Genomic DNA, 19,586 nt, shown 5'->3' on the forward strand with positions numbered 1-19,586 from the left:
AGATTGTTTCTGTGATGTCAGGACTCCTTTGCAACTTGCAGGGATTGCACAAGAACATACTTTGCCGGGTTACCAAGCCCCGGCAGTGCTCCTCACTGCTTTTCTATCCACGTTCAGGGTGGTAAATCCCCCTTTCCCATTGCTTAGCAAGCACGGGGGACACCCCACCAAACTTCATTGGTTTCCTTGGGAGAGGAGAGAGTCTGCAGGCTCTGCTCTTAACTCCGTCCTGGAGCTACATGGCTGAAATCATGCAGGTCACCGCTTTTGGGATGGAGGGGGGAGCCTTGCTTTAGGCCTCCCCGTACAGCCGCCGCCGCTGTCTCCCTTGCGCTTGGTCCTGGCAGGGAGGATGAGCGAGGGCTGCCTGCTCCTGAGCACAGATGGGGCACCCCAGAAACGGGTTTTGTTTGAGGTTTGACAGCTCTCAGCTGCTGTACAGATTCCCACAGAACCTGTCCTTATCCAGACCACAACAGTGAGCAGCAGCCAGGCTGAAACCAAGCCAGAAAACAGGTGCTTCGGGCAATTCTGAATTAGAAACCAATGTATTTTACTTGCTGTATCACTACAGAGGAAGTTCTGTGAACACCAGTTTTGACCTCCTAAGTTAAAAATGTCCAACTTCTGGGTACCACTGAGGCATGGCACAGCACCAACAGCTCCCAAAGGTCCTCAGGATCTTACTGGGGGATGTCCAAGTGACCTGGGGCACAGCAATGAGCATGGCACTCCGGGGCTCGGGGACAGGTACCCGTCCTGCTTTGTCCTCACTGCTCCATTTCCACAGCTTTTCCTCTGGAGCCCACCAAGGCTTTCCTTTTCTTGTGGGAGACAGAGCTTGATATTCACGGCCAGTACCAGCCATCTTCTTAATATTGCTTTGAATGTCACTGATTCCTGTGGAGAGGTATGAGACAGCAGCTGAAGGCAGAAAAAGGATTTTCTTCTGCAATTACATAAATTATTATTAAACCAGAGGATGTGTGTCATTGGTGCATATTGCTTATCAGAAAGGATGTCTCTTCCCAGCAATGCCAATACTTGGGAGTGCAGTTCAGCCTGTAAAATATTTCTTAGAAAATGTTCCAGAGTGGCTTATCTATTTTTGAGACATAACATCCATCTCATGAGCGAGCCTCGTCTGTACCTGGAAGACTGCCCTTCCTCTGGAAACTCTGGAGGGCTTTAAGCACAATGAAACGAGGATGGAAAAAATAGAAGAAAACACAAATGCCTGCTATTATAATGGATATAAACTTTCCTTGACTCGAGATAATGAAACAGCCAAAGGATAGGACAATATTTAAACCATCTCAGCAAGGGAGTCACTGCATGGAGTCAGCTCAGCTGAGTCAGAAACAAACACCTGACCTGCAGCCTGCCCACGAGTGAGTGGGGAGCACGGGCTCGGATGTCCCCCAGCGCTCGGCACGGCAGCGAGGAGGGATAACCCGCCGAAACGCCCGCCCGTTCGAAATCTGCAGAGGAGATTTGGGAAGCCATCACCAACCAGCGTGATCTTCAGAGAGGCTCCTGCAAGAGGGGTGGATGCTGCGGAAGGGGGACTAATTGCATCAGCTTATCTCAGCCCAGTAATCCAAATTAATGGCAGTGAAAGCAAGCCCTTCCAGCAGGACCTGAAAGGGCAGTTCATGGAAATGCCTTGGCAGCGTGTGCCCGAGGAATCGCAGCAAACAGAGGGCCCTGGAGCAGATGCCATCGCAGCTGGGGTCATGGGGAAAGCAGAGCGGGCGCTGCTGGAGCAGGACGGGCGGCTGAGCCTCTGCCCCTGCTCGGGGAAGGCTTGCCCTGCGCAGCACCAGCTCCAGACTTACCTCTTGCACGTGTCAGAGATGGAGAGGCAGAAGGTGCCAGCAATTACAGACATGGTAAGATCCTATATTTTATTTAAAACGCTAGATCTAAAGCCTGAAGTTCGTATTGATCTCCTATAATAGTCTCCGACAAGGGAAAAACTCAAAGAGCCATTGTCTCATGTACAGTGTAATGTCAGGTGCTAAGTAGGAGAGTAGACACATGTCTGTGTGCCAACCACAGAGCAAAATCCTTCAAAAAATAAATCTGTTGCTGCTTATTTTACCTCAATAAAAATGCACTGACTTTGTCTCATCTTTGAGAGTAGGTGTGACAGTCATTTATAACAAGAACTGGAGCAGATGTGAGCAGCAGTCCCCAGCTCTGTACATCTCATCTCCTACAGCTCAGTCTCCTGCAATTCTTTCCTCAGCAATATAGCCAACCCTTTATTTTCATCATAATGAAATCCCACACAATAGCCTTGGGCTACAGGATTTGCGGTGGGAGAAAGGACCTGTTTCAGTGTCCCACAACATACTAATTGTCTGGGGACTGCTGGGAACGGGTTTAAAAAGGAAAATACCAGCACCTCCCTCTCCCCAGCCGGTGCTGACAGCACCATCAGACCTGGGGACAACGTCAGCCGCTGCTGGGACACTCAAACCCACTTGGTCACAAGTTGCAGCTTCCATTTTTAAGCTGGGAAACACGGGCCAGATCCATCCTGCAAGCCTTGCTGCTGGAGCTTGTGGCCAGCAGGCACACAGTGAGACACAGCCATATAACTTTCGATCATTTTTGTCACCCTTCCCTGAGCCTTTCCTAGATCTAACGTGCCCTTACAGAGGAATGGGCATCAGGCTACAAGTCCCGTTCCCCCAGTGCCTCCCAGAACATCATTGCAAGTATCACAGCACAGACTTCTCGTGGCTCCTTTGCTGTCAACAGGTCCCCCAGGAGCGAGGGAGCAGAGGGAGCTCCGGGCATCGCCGCCACCCCACGCTGAGGTTTCTGTTCGAAGGCAGGTCAGCCCAGCGCTGCACGCTTACGCCTCACCTTGCACCAGAGCAAGGAATGGCAAAGGAGGCTGTGTCGGAATCTGCCGCAGCTCCTCGCTTTGCTCTTCAGTCACAAACCGGTTTTAGAGCAGAAAGACACTCTGGTCCCAGACTTCTAAGAAAACGCAGAAAGCAGTCTAATAAGAAAAGCAGTCAAACTGTTCCAACCAAAGACCATTTGCTGACCTCAAAAACTGCAGTCCCCAGCTCACCCACAGAAGTGTCTCATAACCCATTTTTCTTCTACTAAGCTGCTCATAGCAACACCAGATAACCTTTTAAAGAAACTCTCGGGTAGTTTTTCCCATTCCTCTCCAGTTCTCACCATGTCCCTGCCCGGTGGTGCAGAAGCATGAAGCTCTTGGGACAGCTCGGACCCTGAGCAGCACCTTGCAGGTACTAAGAACTTCTACATATAAGCGAATTTCCCACATTTTTAGAGGTGAAGGATTTATTTTTTCTTTTTAAATCCGGCTGAAAGCCGTGTTCTGCTGGCAGCAGAGGGCAGCAAAGGCCTGCCAGGGCCCCAGCCAACAAAGAGCCTCAGTAAGAAACCTGGGAAGAGAAGCCATGTGGGAGGGTGGCAGTGGTTTTACAGTTATTTAAAATTCATGAATTTGCTCTTTTGAAATTCATTAGGTCCTGAAAGTGCTGTACTGCCTCTAGTTTGTCTCTGAGCAGCCCTGGTGCCTCGCCGTGGCAGACATGCTGTAGCCAACGCAGGCTGCAGCAGAAACGGAGCCACGGGCTCTGCCTAAAACTCAGCAGCCCAGTTCCCCTCTCATGTGCCATTTTATCAAGGCAGCCCCTATTGCAATGGGAACTTCAAGCTGTTGATATTAAACTTAACCTGTTATGAAATTTTCCATTACTCCTTAAGCGCAAGTCCTGGGAAACCTTTTTTTTCTTTTTTTTTTTCCTGGATTATAGACAGAAAGACAAAGTGGAGAGCAGTGGGAGGCAGCGCCTTCAAATACGGCAGCGGATGCAGGACACCCAAATTGACATCGCAGCGGGGTAAGAGCCGACACGCAAAGTTCACAGCAAAGCTGTGACAGCTCCGGGGCTGGCAAGCAGGGACAAGCAGGTCCAAGGGACAGACCCCGAAGGAAAACCCAAGGGTCGTGCCCTGCGGTGGGAGCAGACTTCAGCTGCCTGGGGGGGTCTCAACACCCCGGTCCCCGTGGGCGAAGGCAGCTCTAACTGTGGCAGGAGCTGCAACCCACGCTCCAGAGACAAGGCAGAAACGGCTCTGCTAACAATTGGTCCTAAAGCAAAGGTTTTAAAGGTCAAAAAGCCATTAGCATCGAAGCACCGTGTTTCTGCACCACAAAGCATTTGGAGAGAGATGTGGGAGAAAATTGTCCAAGTGAGTCAACCGTTTGCCCCAGCAACGTTGTGCGACTTGCAACTGCCTGAAGTAAAAGACTAAATAAAAGCAAACGAGACGACAGCAGAAGAGCTATGATTTCTCAGTCAGTGAACCAGGCTGACGACAAATCCACAATATTGTATATTTTATTTAAATTAACAAAACTACATGTTTTCCAGGTTGCTTAAAGCATTCTGTAAAAACTGAACTCAACCTAAACAAAAAAGAATATATTTTAATAAGACCCAGGGACTATTTCTGAGACATATGAGTAGGGCTTAGGAATTAAGAAATAAAAAAACACACACACACGCACGCACACATACACGCGCCCCGTAAACAAATTGTTAGTGTTTGACACACAATTTGGTTTTAAAGCTGCAATTCCCCATTTGTAAGGAGCCTTTACAAAATGCAATGCTATACTAAGCTGTAAAAGAAACCATGGACACATCTATCGGAACAACATAAATATCACGTAAGAACCCAACATAAAAAGGATGTTAAAGTTGCAAAGTCGAGCACTCGGCCAGGAACATGCCGGAGTTACAATGATGTGCGTTAATTTAATTCACTTTGTAAATGAACAACTACTGCAAGTAGGAACATTGCTTGGACCTCCTAGAACTTACTTTTCTTATGTAAATTGCTTACCAGTTACATTTTTCCATCAATGTTGAAGGTGCGGTCCCAGCACTTATTCCACATACAATACCTGTGCCCCCTCCTTTTTTAGTTTTTTTTCTTTTAAACCACATTTCCTTTCACTACAGGAGCACTGTCATTCCACTTTAAAAAAAACCTCCTCAAACTTATAAAAAATTATTAGTGTTCCAGTTCAAGTATCCAAAATCACCCAAAGCTACCTCCTTAAGTAGTGTTCAGCACTTTTTCTGTGCTACAGTGACTTCACACGCTCAGACATAGCAGCACTCGAGGGACTTTATCTGGAGCGATGCATTCAGCATTCCTCGGCTCTGGCCCTGCGTCCTGGCTGAGACACGCTGCCAGGGCAGGGCGAGCTGGGGACCCCAGTGAGGCAAACAGAACAATGAACAGAATTCCTTTCTTTTAAGAAAATCCTATAGTAGCTCCAATTAACAAAAACAGAGCAGCTGTTCTGCAGATGGGGTCTGCCCGGTGTGCCGCACCCTGATCAGAGACCCGTTCGATGGAGCACAACTTGGGGCTCCCAGCAACCAAAAGGATGCAGGATTATCTATGCTACCCTCTCTTTCTTCATAGTGTTGAGCTCTAATAAATGGTATTTTAAATGCTACTTTACAGCGTGCCGCTCTTATGGGATCGCAAGAGCCCAGCACTGCCTGGTGCGATTTGTTTGGCACAGCCAGCAGGTCCCTGTGAGAAATCCCTTCTGGGGAAAGACTGGTGAGGAGACGGGGTGCCTGGCTGGCCCCGCACGTGGCCGAGGGGCAGTCGCTAGCCTTCTGGCCCTGTTCCCTGGTGGACTGGGAAAATACGGAGGAATTATCTGAACGTGTCACCTCAGCTAAAGTATTGACTTGTCTCAAGAAACATGGGGAAGAGAAAGCAAAAGGCAAGGAAAGTTGGTGCTGTATTTGGTTACTAACATGCTTGAAACGGTGACAGGGATGGTTAGAGCTGAACGGAGCAGCCCCCCCCGGAGCTGCAGCCCCGTGCAAACAGCGGGGTGGGTGAGCAGTGGCGCCCGGGGCAGCCAGGGACGGGCATCACCGAGCACGAGCTGCTTGCTGGGGTGGGAATTGTGATGAACCAACACCTCCTGGTGCAAACCAGAGCCCTAGCTGCACAGCCTCCACTCCTGCCCAGAGCCCCAGCCTCACGGACAAACCAGCGCGCGACAGTAAAGCCAGCACGCAACGGGCTTTAATCGCAAGTCGTAATGCGTACATTGGCTAGAGATGGATTAATGTTTCACAGGTGATCTCACTTCTGGTACTTCCCAATTATACTTTCATTCTGCCTTAATAGTCTAACAACTGATGTGTCATTTCAGAAGTTTTAAGAATCCAGGGACAACGTGTTGCCTTTTCCAGGACAGTGTTTCTACCGGTACCCACGATGAGTGCCTGTCAGCGGCTTTGGAAGCTTCCCCTCTCTCCCTAATCTCTGACCAGACAGCAGTAGCAGATTCTTATTTTTTAGGGACAAAACTGGGGTGGGGAGGTTCAGTTATGTGTTACTAGCAGTTAACACAGACATTTACTAGTGCCAGGTGACGAGGCCCCCCAGATCCTCCGGGCCCTGGAAGAAGGTGTGCTCTGAGCAGCACAGACCCTTCTGGCCATGCTTCTTCCCGCGCACACCATTAACACTTCTCTTAACTGGTCCCCAGCACAGTCCAGTTTATGCCTCCACCCCAGATCAGTTCCCGCTCCCCTCGTACTGCCAACAGTCTCATAGCCAGACCTGCCCAGGCGCAGCGTGGGGGTGAGCGACCTCATCGTCTGCTTTTGCTCTGAAAAGCAAAAACCCACATTAGTGCATGACAAGCGGATTTTTTTCAAGTCCGATAATCCCTGGAAGAATCCATCTCTGCCAAGCGTGCTCCATCCTGGCAGTGCAAGGAGGAGCGGGATTGCCCGGCGTCCTCTGCCCAGCTCACAGGCATGGGAACCGAGAACGCACCGTCCCTCCCATGGCCTTTCTCTTCTCCCCATGGCACGTAAGCAGCATAAAAATGAATGAGCCGTAACAAAAAGCTAAGATGGAGGAGGACAACCAAAGTAAGGGAAGCCCAAGGGGCTGAGAACAGGCAGGAGTTGGCTGTGGGACCTCTCGGAACTTGGGAGAGGAGCACTCCTTTCTCCTGCAAGTCAGCTCAGACATCCAGTTTTTACATTCCCCTACATTTAACAAACAGCTGTAAAACCTACCGAGAAAGCATATTGCTGCTTCTACTAAAATCTTATATATTACAGTCTACTCCCTCCCCCAGCTGTGTTTCACTCAAGTGACAAAGGTTTGCTGCGGAGGTGCAGGGCTGTACTAAAGACCTCAAACAAGGTTCAATATAATTATAGATGGTAGAATTGAATGTTTTTACAATGAGGCTTTAGTTCTGCCCCCCTCCAACACCTTGTTTAAAAGTTGCACACCAAAAGAAAACTCGAAGTACTGAATACATGCTCCTCGACTGAGCTCCCCGCACCACCTTTATGCACAGGCACACAGTAGCCAAATAAAAACTGCCCAATGTCAGCTCTGCCCCTTCCTAACTTCTGAACATGCGACTTTGCAACCTTAATGCTTTTCTAGCAGGTTTTTACGTGCTTGAGTGTAACACAATATACATATCCCTCCCCCCAGAAATAACTACACCATATTAAAGAGTTTACAAATGTTCTGCTCAGTGTCACTGCTCTGTGAAAATACACTAGGTACGGGGTGCTCGAGAAGCAAGTTAGGCGAGAGAGGTCTGCTGCCGGAGGGCATTGTGCTGTCCTCTGCTCTCCACCCCGGTCTGGGTCCCAGCTGAGGCCATCCCAGCGTTACTCCTGAGCCTCCTTGCGAGCCAGCTTATAAACCTCCGTGGGCCCATCCACGTGGGTGATGGTGGTGGTGAGCTGAAGCTCCTCCCCACTGTTTACTCCCAGGTCACCTGAGAAACAAAGTTATTTCGTTAGCCCGGTCTCACAATAAAATATTTGACAATTCGAAAGCAAAAGATCTGTTTTATTCCCTCCAAGCTTTCAGGAGCTACCTGACCCATGGACTATGCAACATTTCTATAAACGCTTTTATCTACAGTTATTTAAATACAAGTGTATTGGCAACAGACGACTTCTCTGCTACTGAAGACTACTGATAAAGGAATCCAACAGCACTGCCATTCTCCACTTGCCCAGATTTCTATTTTCTCCTTTCCTCATCCCTCCATTTGAGCCACACAATTACAACTGGGCACTGCTAAAAAGTACAAAAAACATCTAGAAGGTTTTAGACAGCCTTGGCTAAATACTCAAACCTGTCTAACCTAGTCATTAATTAAAATGTCTGCTAGGAAAACCAAACTATCGTTTGCGTAACATTTTAAGGTGCTGAACGTGTACTTTGGCCAAAAAAACCTGCACAAAAGGTATCACCCACTTTATACGGCTTTCTTCCCAGGACAGCCTTCAGATCATTTAGAGGCATTTACCATTCGACTGGTCTTCACCATAATTCTTGTGCGACGGCGCGTACAGGAACATCAGGGCGAAGACATAGAGGTTCCACATCCCGTAGATGCCGGTGAAGAAGGCGCTGTTCACTTGTATCGTTATGTCCCCCCACTTCCAGTGGCCTTCGGTCACCTGCCGGCGAGAAAGCAGACACGCACGGGCCGGTCAGTAAGACCAAATTCTGTAAAAATACAGAAGTGACCCCCTAAAGCACTAACTTGGAGTAAATCAATAAGAACAGCATCAATTCAACAGGATCGAGTAAATGGAGTATAACAGATTCAGTGACGCAGATGTCAGGCTAGGATTCTCCTCTTTAGCCTCAACCTGCAGGAAAAAAATAGTCCTTACAAAATGATTCCATCGGGATTTCTTCAACTTTGATTTATCATTCTTTAACGTGACAAAATCTCTCACATCCTGCAATATATCCCTGCTGTAACTGATGTGTGCAGCGAAGATTGCCACATGAAGGGCAGTACCTAGGAGACAACTAGTTACATCTGAAAACATTAGACTTCTATAAATAGACCTTTTATAGAAGGAAAACCAGCATGAATAATGCGAAGAGCTAATGTGCTGAATGCCTGCTTGCTGCTTCTGTCTTATGAGAGGGGCCTAGGCTGACAGCATCAGCCTTGGACATGTGGAGATTTGTCAAGATTTACGAAAATATCAGCAATATTAATATTACTTGAATCATCAATATTAATACTACTTGAAGATACACAGACTGTTCACACTGAAATGTTGGCTTTCCATTAAAGAAAAAGACATAAGGGGGAAAGACGAAAGCTAAACTAGCTTGAAAAGAGTAGCTGGACAAGATTGTTTGCATTATGCCCCTATGCAGTGACAGTTTCGGTCATCAGCACTCAACGAAGAATCAAATCGCCACGTGACATTTCTCAAACCACTGCTTCAGTTGGACAGATTTTTAAGAGCAAAATCATCTGCGGCTGTATTTTGCATTGGGATGCACCATGTACCCCAAAGCATGAGTGGTGCAGTGAGGAAGAAACGGCTCCTGCACCTGTAATTCTGTAATTCTGGACTTGTGAGGCTGTACCCATGGCTCTCCTGAAGCTACAGGCTGCCTATGCTTAGGAACAACCATATATGACATCTTTGAAACAGATGCAATCTTAAAAGTCACTTGGAGTAAACCACCAAAGTACATTTAAGTAGCAATAAAAGCTCATTTGTACAGAGACTGCATCGTAGCTCAGAATAAATAGGTATCAATACTGTTGGAAACAGCAGGGTTGCAAAGTCAACCCAGGGAAGATTGAATTCTGTTATTTCTTTGTAGGCATACAAAGCCACCGGATTCTTTCAATGTGAACAGAACATTTTTCCTCTTGCCGAGTTCTCGGAAATGACTAACCCGTGTTGGCTGATATTTCAAACAGCACAGCCCCAAACCTTACCGTGAGCCAAAGGCCTTTGTGATGGCTTCAGCCTGACCAATTTGATGGCAGTGCTTCAAATAAATGAAAACAACTTCTTAAAAAGCAACTTATTACCAAATCTGCTTATAACAGGCATGCCTCGTCTGAACAGCAAGTGAGCCGATGTTGTTAGCGGCTAGGGAATCAGAGGCTGACGTTCTCAGACAGAGCTGAGTTTCGTCACTCACCTGGCTCACGATGAAGAAGATGACTGTCATCGCTGCACAAGCCAGGGTAATGAGCATCAGGAACTTGAACCTAAAAATCAGCCCCTGCTTAGAGAGAAATGTCACTGGTCACATTAACAGAATCCACAAAAACCCATTTTTGTTTTTAGCGTATACAAGACACAAGTATAAAAAAAAAAGGCAAAGAAAAAAAAGGGTCCAACCCACGAAACCCCAAAGCAAAACAACCTCCACCCACTCCTCTGTGCCGTGTTCACGACAGCCCATATTCTCCGCTCCCCACACGTCTGCATTCCTCCCGGATGCTCCGAGCGGGGTGTGCATGTCTGGGCAGCTCCGGCTTTCCATTACACTTGCTTTTGTGACTGATTTACCAAGAGTTAACATGGAAAAGGAGGCAGGTCAGTGTAAGCCATGGGTTTCACTAGGAGCTAGCCTGATAGCTCATAGCTTTTGTAAAACAAACATTTGTGGAGAGCTTGCATGGCTTAGCAAGACGAGTTGGTGTTTCTACAGCGTGGGTACTGTACCAGACTAATCCTCACCTCCACGGTCTGTCTGGGAGGAAACTGCAGCGATTCTCAACGCTTGTCAAAACTATGCTGGCTATTACAGAAGAATGTAGATTATAAGACAAACTAAGGCTCAGGATCACTTGGTTGGGAATCTGACTGCATACCGTACTTGCTTTCACTAGTTTTACATTTTTACTTACAAATTCTTTTGGTTTTGTTTTTGTGCATGTGTTGTTTTTTTCTAACCTGTTTCTGGAATTTCGGTGGAAATGTCAGTGTCTGCGTAATTACTATGCCACATTGCAACAACAAATGACTATTAATTTAACTCTTCCAGATCAGATTCATGCTTGCCAGATGTTTGTACGTAGAGCACGGCTGCAGCTCTACAATACGAGCTGAAATCCTGTGCCTCTTGCTCAAGGGAAAGATGGAAAAAAAAAAGTTCAATATCTTCTTCAAATTCTCTCAAGTCCAGTTTTCCATTTTTTTAATGTGAATTCCTGATGGGTGATAACGGACTTGTTTAAATCAGAAGTGACCATCATTTAACAGAACAACACTGGTGATAAATATTTACACGCCCATGGAAACAACAGGCGCTCTCAGCTTAAGCACTTAAAGTGAGCTCCTCGTGTTTTGCAGCAGCTAAAGACAGCTAGGACAGAAACAGCATACAAAAAATGGGGATAATGTGCTGAACGTGTCGCATTTTGATCCTAATGGGACAGTTTCTCTTCTGCAACTTCATTAGGAAAACACAACCCCAAAAATCTGAATTCACACCATGGAAAAACAGGGTGGTCTTCGCAACACTTTTCATTAAACACAATAATTAATATTACAGGAGGAGAAACAGAGGTATGGGGAGCTGATGGGCTTACACCCCATAGTAATTTAAAAGGTAATTTGGGGAATTTTCTTCTGTCTTCTAACACTGTTCAGTAAGCTGGGAGATGGCAACTACTCGTAAGAAAGGAGAGCTAGCTTACATACCCTCCTGAGAGTTTAAAATACTTCATCAGGACTAAAGACCAAAATAAAGAAGAAACTTCACAACAGTCAAAACAAAAAGGCAGTTAGGGGATTTGAGCAACACAAGAAAGCCAATAAAGATCAGACCTTCCACTTCAGGACTATATGGGTAGAGAAGGTCTCAGTATAGACTTTAAGGTCAAAAATGCATTTTAAAAATAAAGAATCTGTGGAACAAGGAGGGGCATTACCTCGTAATGAAGGCGGCGAGCCTTGCTCATGGCTGGGAGGCTTGACTGCTTTCCACTAATGTTTCTGAACACTTGAAAGACCATAAAACACAGGAAGAGAAAATAGAGACACAAGCAGATTCCGGCAACTATAATAAAGGCCATCTGAGCAGTGCAGGTTATGAGAAAACGGTATGAGCTAAACAGAAATAACAGCAAACAGGCAATTCACTTATTTTAATATCATCCCAAAGATCATAACTAAACTTCCAGCAGGCAGCATTCACTCGGGACGGCAGCCTGCCCACGAGTGAGTGGGGAGCACGGGCTCGGATGTCCCCCAGTGCTTGGCACGGCAGCGAGGAGGGATAACCCGCCGAAACGCCCGCCCGTTCGAAATCTGCAGAGGAGATTTGGGAAGCCATCACCAACCAGCGTGATCTTCAGAGAGGCTCCTGCAAGAGGGGTGGATGCTGCGGAAGGGGGACTAATTGCATCAGCTTATCTCAGCCCAGTAATCCAAATTAATGGCAGTGAAAGCAAGCCCTTCCAGCGGGACCTGAAAGGGCAGCTCATGGAAATGCCTCGGCAGCGTGTGCCCGAGGAATCGCAGCAAACAGAGGGCCCTGGAGCAGATGCCATCGCAGCTGGGGTCAGGGGGAAAGCAGAGCGGGCGCTGCTGGAGCAGGACAGGCTCTGGGCTTATTGTGATGACACCCAGGACCGAAATCCCCCATGCTTTCCCCCAAATCTCAGACATCTTGAGGAGAGGTTCAGTTCTCCGGTGACTTCCCTGAGCACAGCACCAGTCCCCACTGGTACCCAGCACCAAACCTGCCAGGACTGCTTCTTCCAAACACCACCAGCATCTCCCGCAGAGCCTGAGCACCCCCCTCACAGCCCCAGCCTGCCAAAAGGAGGAGGGTTTCCCCTCCAACCCACAGGTATCTGGCAGGAGGGAAACACCTCCCTCTCCTACCGACACAGACCGAGCCTGCCCTGAGCTGGGTGGAAGGATACAGCCAGCTCTGTGCCAACTTCGGTGGTCCAGATGCTGTAGAAGGGGTTCTTCAGCTGCACTCCCCTGCAGAGAGGAAAGAAAACACAAAGCTGCCAACGGGCTCAGAGAGCCCCACATCTCCTCTGCAGCCTGGAAAGAGCCAGCCATGCTGCTTTCCCGTGCGGGTGAGAAGGAGACGAGGTGGGAAGCCTTCTTTACGGCCCTACGGGACAAGATATGCTGCTGGGAAATGCCAGCATGCCTCAGTGCACTCACAGGAGCTTCTCCTTGCTTCATGAGATGGGGCAGTGCTTCCAGCCATGGGGGTTAAACTGCTGGTCCCTGCTGCGGGAGGTGCCCAGGAGCCTCTGCTCGCTGCTCGGGGAAGGCTTGCCCCAGGAGCAGCACGCACGGGCTGGAGAGCAGCCCTGCACCTACCTCTCACACATGTCGAAGATGAAAAGGCAAAAGGAGCCAACGGCTATGGGTCCAACCTGCTTCCAGTACCCCGAGAGACGATTCCGCTCATTCTGGTCCTAATCAGAGCGTCAAGAGGTGGGAGAAGGAGAAAAAGGAGAAGCAAGTTAGCCTGAAGTCCTCTCACCGGGTGTGGGTCCCCACAGCATTGTTTCCACCTCTCCACAAGGGAGTTGCCAGGTATCTCTGCAAGTGGGGCTGGACACAACCTTCCCTTCCGTGTTGTACCCACCATCATGTGCTCTCCGCAGAAGATGATCCAAAAGGACAGGAGCATGGCATAGAAAATGCCTTGTCGAATGTCTCCAAAGAGCAACATCCAAGTCCAGTCAAATCCAATGGAAAACCACTCCACGGGGATGTTAATGAACGTCATGGAAATTCCCAGAGCAAAGATGACCCTGGCAAGACAGAAACACCATCTCTTTCCAGTTTGCAAGGCAAGGACACAAAGCCCCAGAAGCCAAAGCTGTGCGTGAAGAGCAACAGAAGAAAATCCAACATTGTTTGGGCAGTGGCGGTAGGGTGTCACCTCCTGCCAGCAAACCCTCTGGGGTGGGCAAATACAGCTACCATTCTCTGTGGGTTTAATGGGAAAGAAAAGAGAAGCTATGGGGGTCTCCTGCTCCCAGTGTGCCTGGGTGGAGGGAGGGGACAGAGAAGAGACCATCCCTGTCTCCCCAAACACAGGCTCTGCGACCACCTTGGTCAGGGTCCTCTTGCTTGAGGGTCACCCTACCCAGCACGTAAGCCCCTACTCACTTCTCCAGCAGGACAGGAGCGCGTGTCATCAGCGTGATCCGTCTCCAGTACCAGACCATGATAATTAAAATGCTGGGGGTGAGGAAGGTCTTCATGGCAAACCACACTTTCGTAAAGCCTCCATTTTGATGGATGCCCTAAGGAAAACCAAGGTGGAATGCAACAGCTGTACAGGGTTTAACGTCATTACTCCGTGCTTCTCCTTACAGGAGCTGACAGGAGAGGCAGATACGTGGCAGTACGTGTAAGCACAGGTAGATGTTAAGTACTCTTTGAAAGATGCAGTTTCTCCAACACAGGAAAGGGAGCGGGTGCCTACTAAGCACCCAGGCCATCTGAGCAGGCTTCAAAAGTCCTGAAAACAAATACCAACACACAGAGCTTCCACTGTGAGGTGGAGAGCAGTCGAGAGAGCGGCACTCTGACACAGCATGGAAAAAGCTGGCAGAATTGCTCTCAGACAAGTAACAAGATACTCATGAAGCTAAGTCACCACTGGTGGAAAAGCATCGGCCAAATGAATGCGTTTCTCCAGACGTACGCCCTCCCACCACCGTCTGCAGCCACCACAGCCGGCTGGCTCGCTGCTTCTGCTGAGAGGGACAGCGGTGGGAGGTTTTCCAGCTGGGAGCACCCATGGCCACCAAGCCTCAAGGGAGGGCAGGAGCTGCGATAGCTGACAGCGGTCCCAGACATCTGCGTGGCGATGGCCAACTCCAAGACAGACCAGGTCCCCCCTTGAACCCTACTGTTCTGTTCCTCCTTAGCTCCTAAGGCTAAGGCAGGGCTTAATCAGGTGGAGGAGTCTGCACCTGAGCCGGACTGCGGTGGGGAGGAGAGGACAGAGCTCTCGGAGCCGAGAGAAGAGCCCGGCTCTGGAGGTGGTCACAGGGCAGTGCAGGAGGGTGGCACTGCTCGAGGCTTGGGATGGGCTCCTCGGAAGAGAGCAGTCAAAGGAGGCATCCCTCAGGAAGGAGGAAAGTCACATTTGCAGGTAGGAGCTACGCGCGATGAAGAGTAGGATCAAAGAGGAGATCAAGAAAGGAGCTGCAGCAGCCCCCAGGCAGACATCACGGAGAGAAGCAAGACAGACACTTACCACGAGGCGGATATCCTTGATTTCCCCAATGCCCACATTAATGCCCTTCCTCTCGTTCACAGGGAGACGGATGTTGATGAGGTAGTATTTGTGGGCCACGCTGCCGATCTCCATGAAGGGAAGGAAGTCACAGTCGTAGTGACGGCCTTCGGACTCCAGGGTCTAGCAAAAGGGCACAGAGCAGCAAGACGGCGGTCAGCCTCGGAGGGACCAGCACGCCCTCCACAGTGAGGGTCTGCAAAATCCCTAACGCTGGGGCCATTGCTAGCACTGAGAGCCTGTTTGCTAATTCCAACCTTCGCCTGGGGAGAGTTTGTGCAAGTCTGGAGAACGTCAGAGGTTTGGGGACATTTTTGCTCAAGTTTCTAACTGTTTTGGGTCATTGAGTCAGTAGTGTTTGAACTCAAGCAGGTTCATGTTCTCAGGCTCTTACATACACTTAAAGTCAAGGGAGCCTTTCCAGAGGAAATACTACTTTGGGATCCAAGCTTCCTCCCTCAGCAAGCACAACTTGAGCCAAAACAAAATACGCAACCCCTTCACACGTGTCTTTATGTGGAGTTTCTTAAGTCCTGTTTTACCAGCAATAGTGCCCTCAGCACCGCATATGTATTTACTGCATATATGTGGCGGTATGGAAGGGTACAGGTGTTACTGGAGACATAAGTGGATTACTGAAAAGGGACTGTGAAACAGAACAAGACACAGAGCTGAAAAACATGGCATGGTAAAGAGATACCAGATTAATTTAAGCACATGAATTACAGTTTGCAGCACAAAAAGAAATATCTTTATTTAAACAAGATGGTCTGTTCTCAACTGCTAGCTGTGCTCTCTGCTTCTAAGCTTTGTAGCTTGAGGCATTAAGAAGTTATTTTAAGAAACTCTTGCCCCACCTTTCCAGGTCCTTTGAATGCTGCAGTGTCCCTGGTGGGCTATTTCCTTGCCACTCCTGAAGAACAAGGTTTTGTCCATCACAGAAGCACAAGATGGAAAGGTCCAAGTTCTCTAGGATGGTTCAGGGTATACAAATCTCAAAGCATGCGAGTTCTAGACAACAGCTCTGCAACACCTCACACCTTTTCTGCCTTACAGTTTTAACTCTACCTCCGACTTCATCCCCTTCTCTTGTATCACCAAACAGAACCAACTGCATGTGGAGCTCATCAGGTTTTCAAAGAGTTTGAGCCAAGAGAAACCTGATGCGTTTTAAAGTTATGATTGAACAACTCAGAGCTTCTAGGAAGCACCACAAAGGAAAGCAAGAGGACAATTCCCCCCACACCTCCCCACCTCCAGTGTCAACAAAACACCTTACTTTTGGTGAGCCAAAGGTGCATTTCAGCTTCCTGATCTCTATTGCATGTGCTATTTCTTCCCAATCATCAAACGTGTCATCGCGATATGCTAGTGACACATCCAGGGTAATTTCTGCATTTTCTTCTGCAAGAGTAAGGAGACATCAGGCTTGTTAGAGAGGAATGATACAGAACATCAGAAGGGTGGGAGAGCATCTAGACACTGAAAGGACCTCTGAGTGAGAGGCACACAGCTATGGAGGGAAATAGCAATTTTTGCATTCCAAACAATACAGATCAAATTACCTTTTTCAAAACATTTATCTCCTCTCTACTAGAAAAGAAAGAATTTTTACTGGTCATAAAGGTCTGATATCTTTCCAACATACCATGACTTACAGTTTATGTTACAGTTGTGGGTGAAGAGCATTATTTATTCATCTAGCATTAGAAACAATAACTTGTGTATAAAACTGGAACCTAGACAGCTGCAGAGACAGTAAGCCAAGAAGCAATCCAGCAGCCCCTTCACCGCGGGTTGGCGGAGGGACAATAAGACAGGCTTCTACGTAGACCTTCTGCAGGTAACGCAAAGGTGTGCAATAGGTCTTTCCGCTTCAGGAAACAACTATATTGCATCATAGGATTTGCTTTAAATCAACATTGAAATAGTGTTTAGTTACAGAAAACCACAAAAAAGATGAAGTATACAACCGTGCATAGTTAGATGAACTGTATAAAGGAGAAATCATACAACTAATGGTGCATTTCGTTCATTTAGGCATGATAGCAGAAGTCATCTATCAATGTAACCTTAGGTTTCTCGTGGCTGTAGGTTCACCATCCGTAAACACTGAAGTCCAACATCTTGAATAAAAAGGTCTAGAATACACCCCTTAACAAAGACGTATTCTACCTGAGCGATGTTAAATGAAAGAAAAAGGGTCATAGAGGCCTTTGGGTGGGACGGGAAGGGAGGAAGCAGGGAAAGGCACTGCTGGGAAAAGTCAAAATGCATCACCAAAAGTACAAATTGCTTCAAAATTGCCCACAACTAGGATCCTCTGCTCTTCAAAGATAAGCCAGAGTTCCCAGAGTAATAAGAAAACACTACACAAGGGTCCTTTAAAAAGAAAATTAAAAAATTGAAGTTTAGCTATGCTGGCCTTGCTGGAAAAAAACTCAGAAATGACCGCACATGATGGAGTTGATGTTTTCTATATGTGTTGTTTAGCTTAAGTCATTCCACATAAGCCTTCTGAAGCCCTCCCCTCCATGCCCATGCCCCACACCAGCACTGACTTGTTTCTGCCTTTACAGATGCACCAACTTGCACGTCAGTAAACACACACAGAGTTTATATGCCCAGGTAAGGTCACCACATCAAATTTGCGTGGAAACAGTCAGCTTGTCCTCTCCTGGACACGTTCACAGTAAGAGTATGGGGTGTAACTGCTTTTAAATATGCTCTTGATGCTGCCAAGAGGTCATCGCTGCAAGAAGGAAATGGGGCTGGAACAGACTTATTTAGGTGCCACAACTGAGCATGTTCATGAAAACGAGAGTTACAGCTGAAGTCTGCCAAGCAGCAACACATAAACATGCTTTGAAAACCTGAGGCAAGTCTGTACCAGCTCAACCAGATGTAAAATCCTGCTATTTACCAGGCACAGATCCAAGGGAAGGCTCCGAAAGAGGGACACATTCTGAAATGAGCCTGTGCATGCTACAACCTCGCCTCTTTTCATAGATCACCAAACTCTGAGAGCCACAGCTGCTGGAAAAGCACTGGAAGATGGCTACAGAACCATCTGCCACGGAGAAGTGTTGGAAGACGGCTACAGAACCATCCGCTGCAGAGAAGCGTTGGAAGATGGCTACAGAACCATCCATTGTGGAGAAGCGTTGGAAGATGGCTACAGAACCACTTGTGCCAGTGTCGAAGCACTGCGCTCTCGCTGCAAACAGCTCACGCTTGCAAGCTCCCTGGCAGCACGCTGTGGCACGCTCCCGAGCTCAGAAATGCCTCTGCAGATCTAAGCTGACACACGCACACATTCCATCAGGGCTGCGTCACTGTATAGGCGGACACTGTACATGCTCCGTCCTGTAAGGATGCGGAAGGCGTACACGATGTCAACGCCCATAGCTTTTCACCAGGAGCCCTCTGTACGAAAACAGGGCTGCCTGTTCTCTCAGCAGCAGCCCGCACTGGGGAACGGGCTGCAAAGACACATCAATACTTGATGAGCTTTGAAGTTCAGCTCTGAAAAAAATCTGGTCTTCATAATTCTGAAGGGAGGCTGTTTCACGTCTACAAGTAAGCATGAGTCTTCCAAGCGCTGTGCCCCCCGTATGTTTGTCATCTTTTTCAGTTATATTTTTGTTGGGAATATGTGGTGGCATACTCATCCAAAATGATGGGAAGGGGCGTGGATGGTATCTGTGGTTTAGACTTACTATTTATACAGGGTTTGGAGGTGGCTCTGTTATGCATCTGATGTGGATGCATCAAGATTTTTCTTAGCATTTTTTTTGCACATGTGATCTATACCATCCAGATTGATATCAAGTTCCTTTCCGCAGCAGCCATTAGTTAGGTTTCCATGAAACATGAATTTGCCATCTCAGATCCACTATTTAGAAGACCAGCAAAACAGATAAATGGGATCATAAGGTTAAACTTGGCCCGGCTAAAAAGAACTACAAACTTCATTTCAGAAGCCATAAAACCAACTGGAATGCTTGGGATTAAATCCAACAAAAACAGCTTTCATTATTTCATCTTTGCAATCCAAATGTTGCTGCTGCCATCGAGTATGAAAACCAGAAGGCAGGAGATATACTAGTGTGTGCTTTTCCAGACCAGTGGATTAGAATCTCCCTCTGTATTTCCAGCAGTCTCTGCATCGGGGTAACATCTCCCATTAGAAAAGAGTTTTGTACAAAGACCCTTCAAGCCTGTCACATAAAATACATAAATATGTCTCTATACATACACACGCACACATATATATATAGATATGTATTTCAGCACAGCAGACTGATAGTCCTACGCCAGTCCACTCAGCCTTTCGTTAGCAGTCTCCATCGTCCGAGAGGAACAAATAAGGACAGTGACACACTGTTTGGCAAAGAACTGAATTTTAAGAAGATTCATGACTTATTCACATT

At 47.7% G+C, this 19,586-nt stretch overlaps 1 protein-coding gene across 1 annotated transcript in view; it reads right to left on the reverse strand.

Moving 5' to 3' along the window:
• Window positions 1–4,381: 4,381 nt before the first annotated feature.
• WLS (Wnt ligand secretion mediator) overlaps window positions 4,382–19,586 on the reverse strand; it is a 37,727-nt gene continuing 22,522 nt past the window's right edge. Inside the window, exons 3-12 of the mRNA XM_030033569.2 lie at window positions 16,433–16,557; window positions 15,115–15,276; window positions 14,016–14,152; window positions 13,486–13,654; window positions 13,215–13,312; window positions 12,797–12,860; window positions 11,798–11,941; window positions 10,057–10,140; window positions 8,396–8,549; window positions 4,382–7,855 (exon numbers count right to left, since the gene is read on the reverse strand). Of these exons, the coding sequence (XP_029889429.1) occupies window positions 7,746–7,855; window positions 8,396–8,549; window positions 10,057–10,140; window positions 11,798–11,941; window positions 12,797–12,860; window positions 13,215–13,312; window positions 13,486–13,654; window positions 14,016–14,152; window positions 15,115–15,276; window positions 16,433–16,557 (1,247 nt within the window). The 3' untranslated portion in view covers window positions 4,382–7,745. The remainder of the gene's footprint in view (window positions 7,856–8,395; window positions 8,550–10,056; window positions 10,141–11,797; window positions 11,942–12,796; window positions 12,861–13,214; window positions 13,313–13,485; window positions 13,655–14,015; window positions 14,153–15,114; window positions 15,277–16,432; window positions 16,558–19,586) is intronic.

The sequence above is a fragment of the Aquila chrysaetos genome, chromosome 12, assembly GCF_900496995.4.
Source record: "Aquila chrysaetos chrysaetos chromosome 12, bAquChr1.4, whole genome shotgun sequence".
Taxonomy (NCBI): domain Eukaryota; kingdom Metazoa; phylum Chordata; class Aves; order Accipitriformes; family Accipitridae; genus Aquila; species Aquila chrysaetos.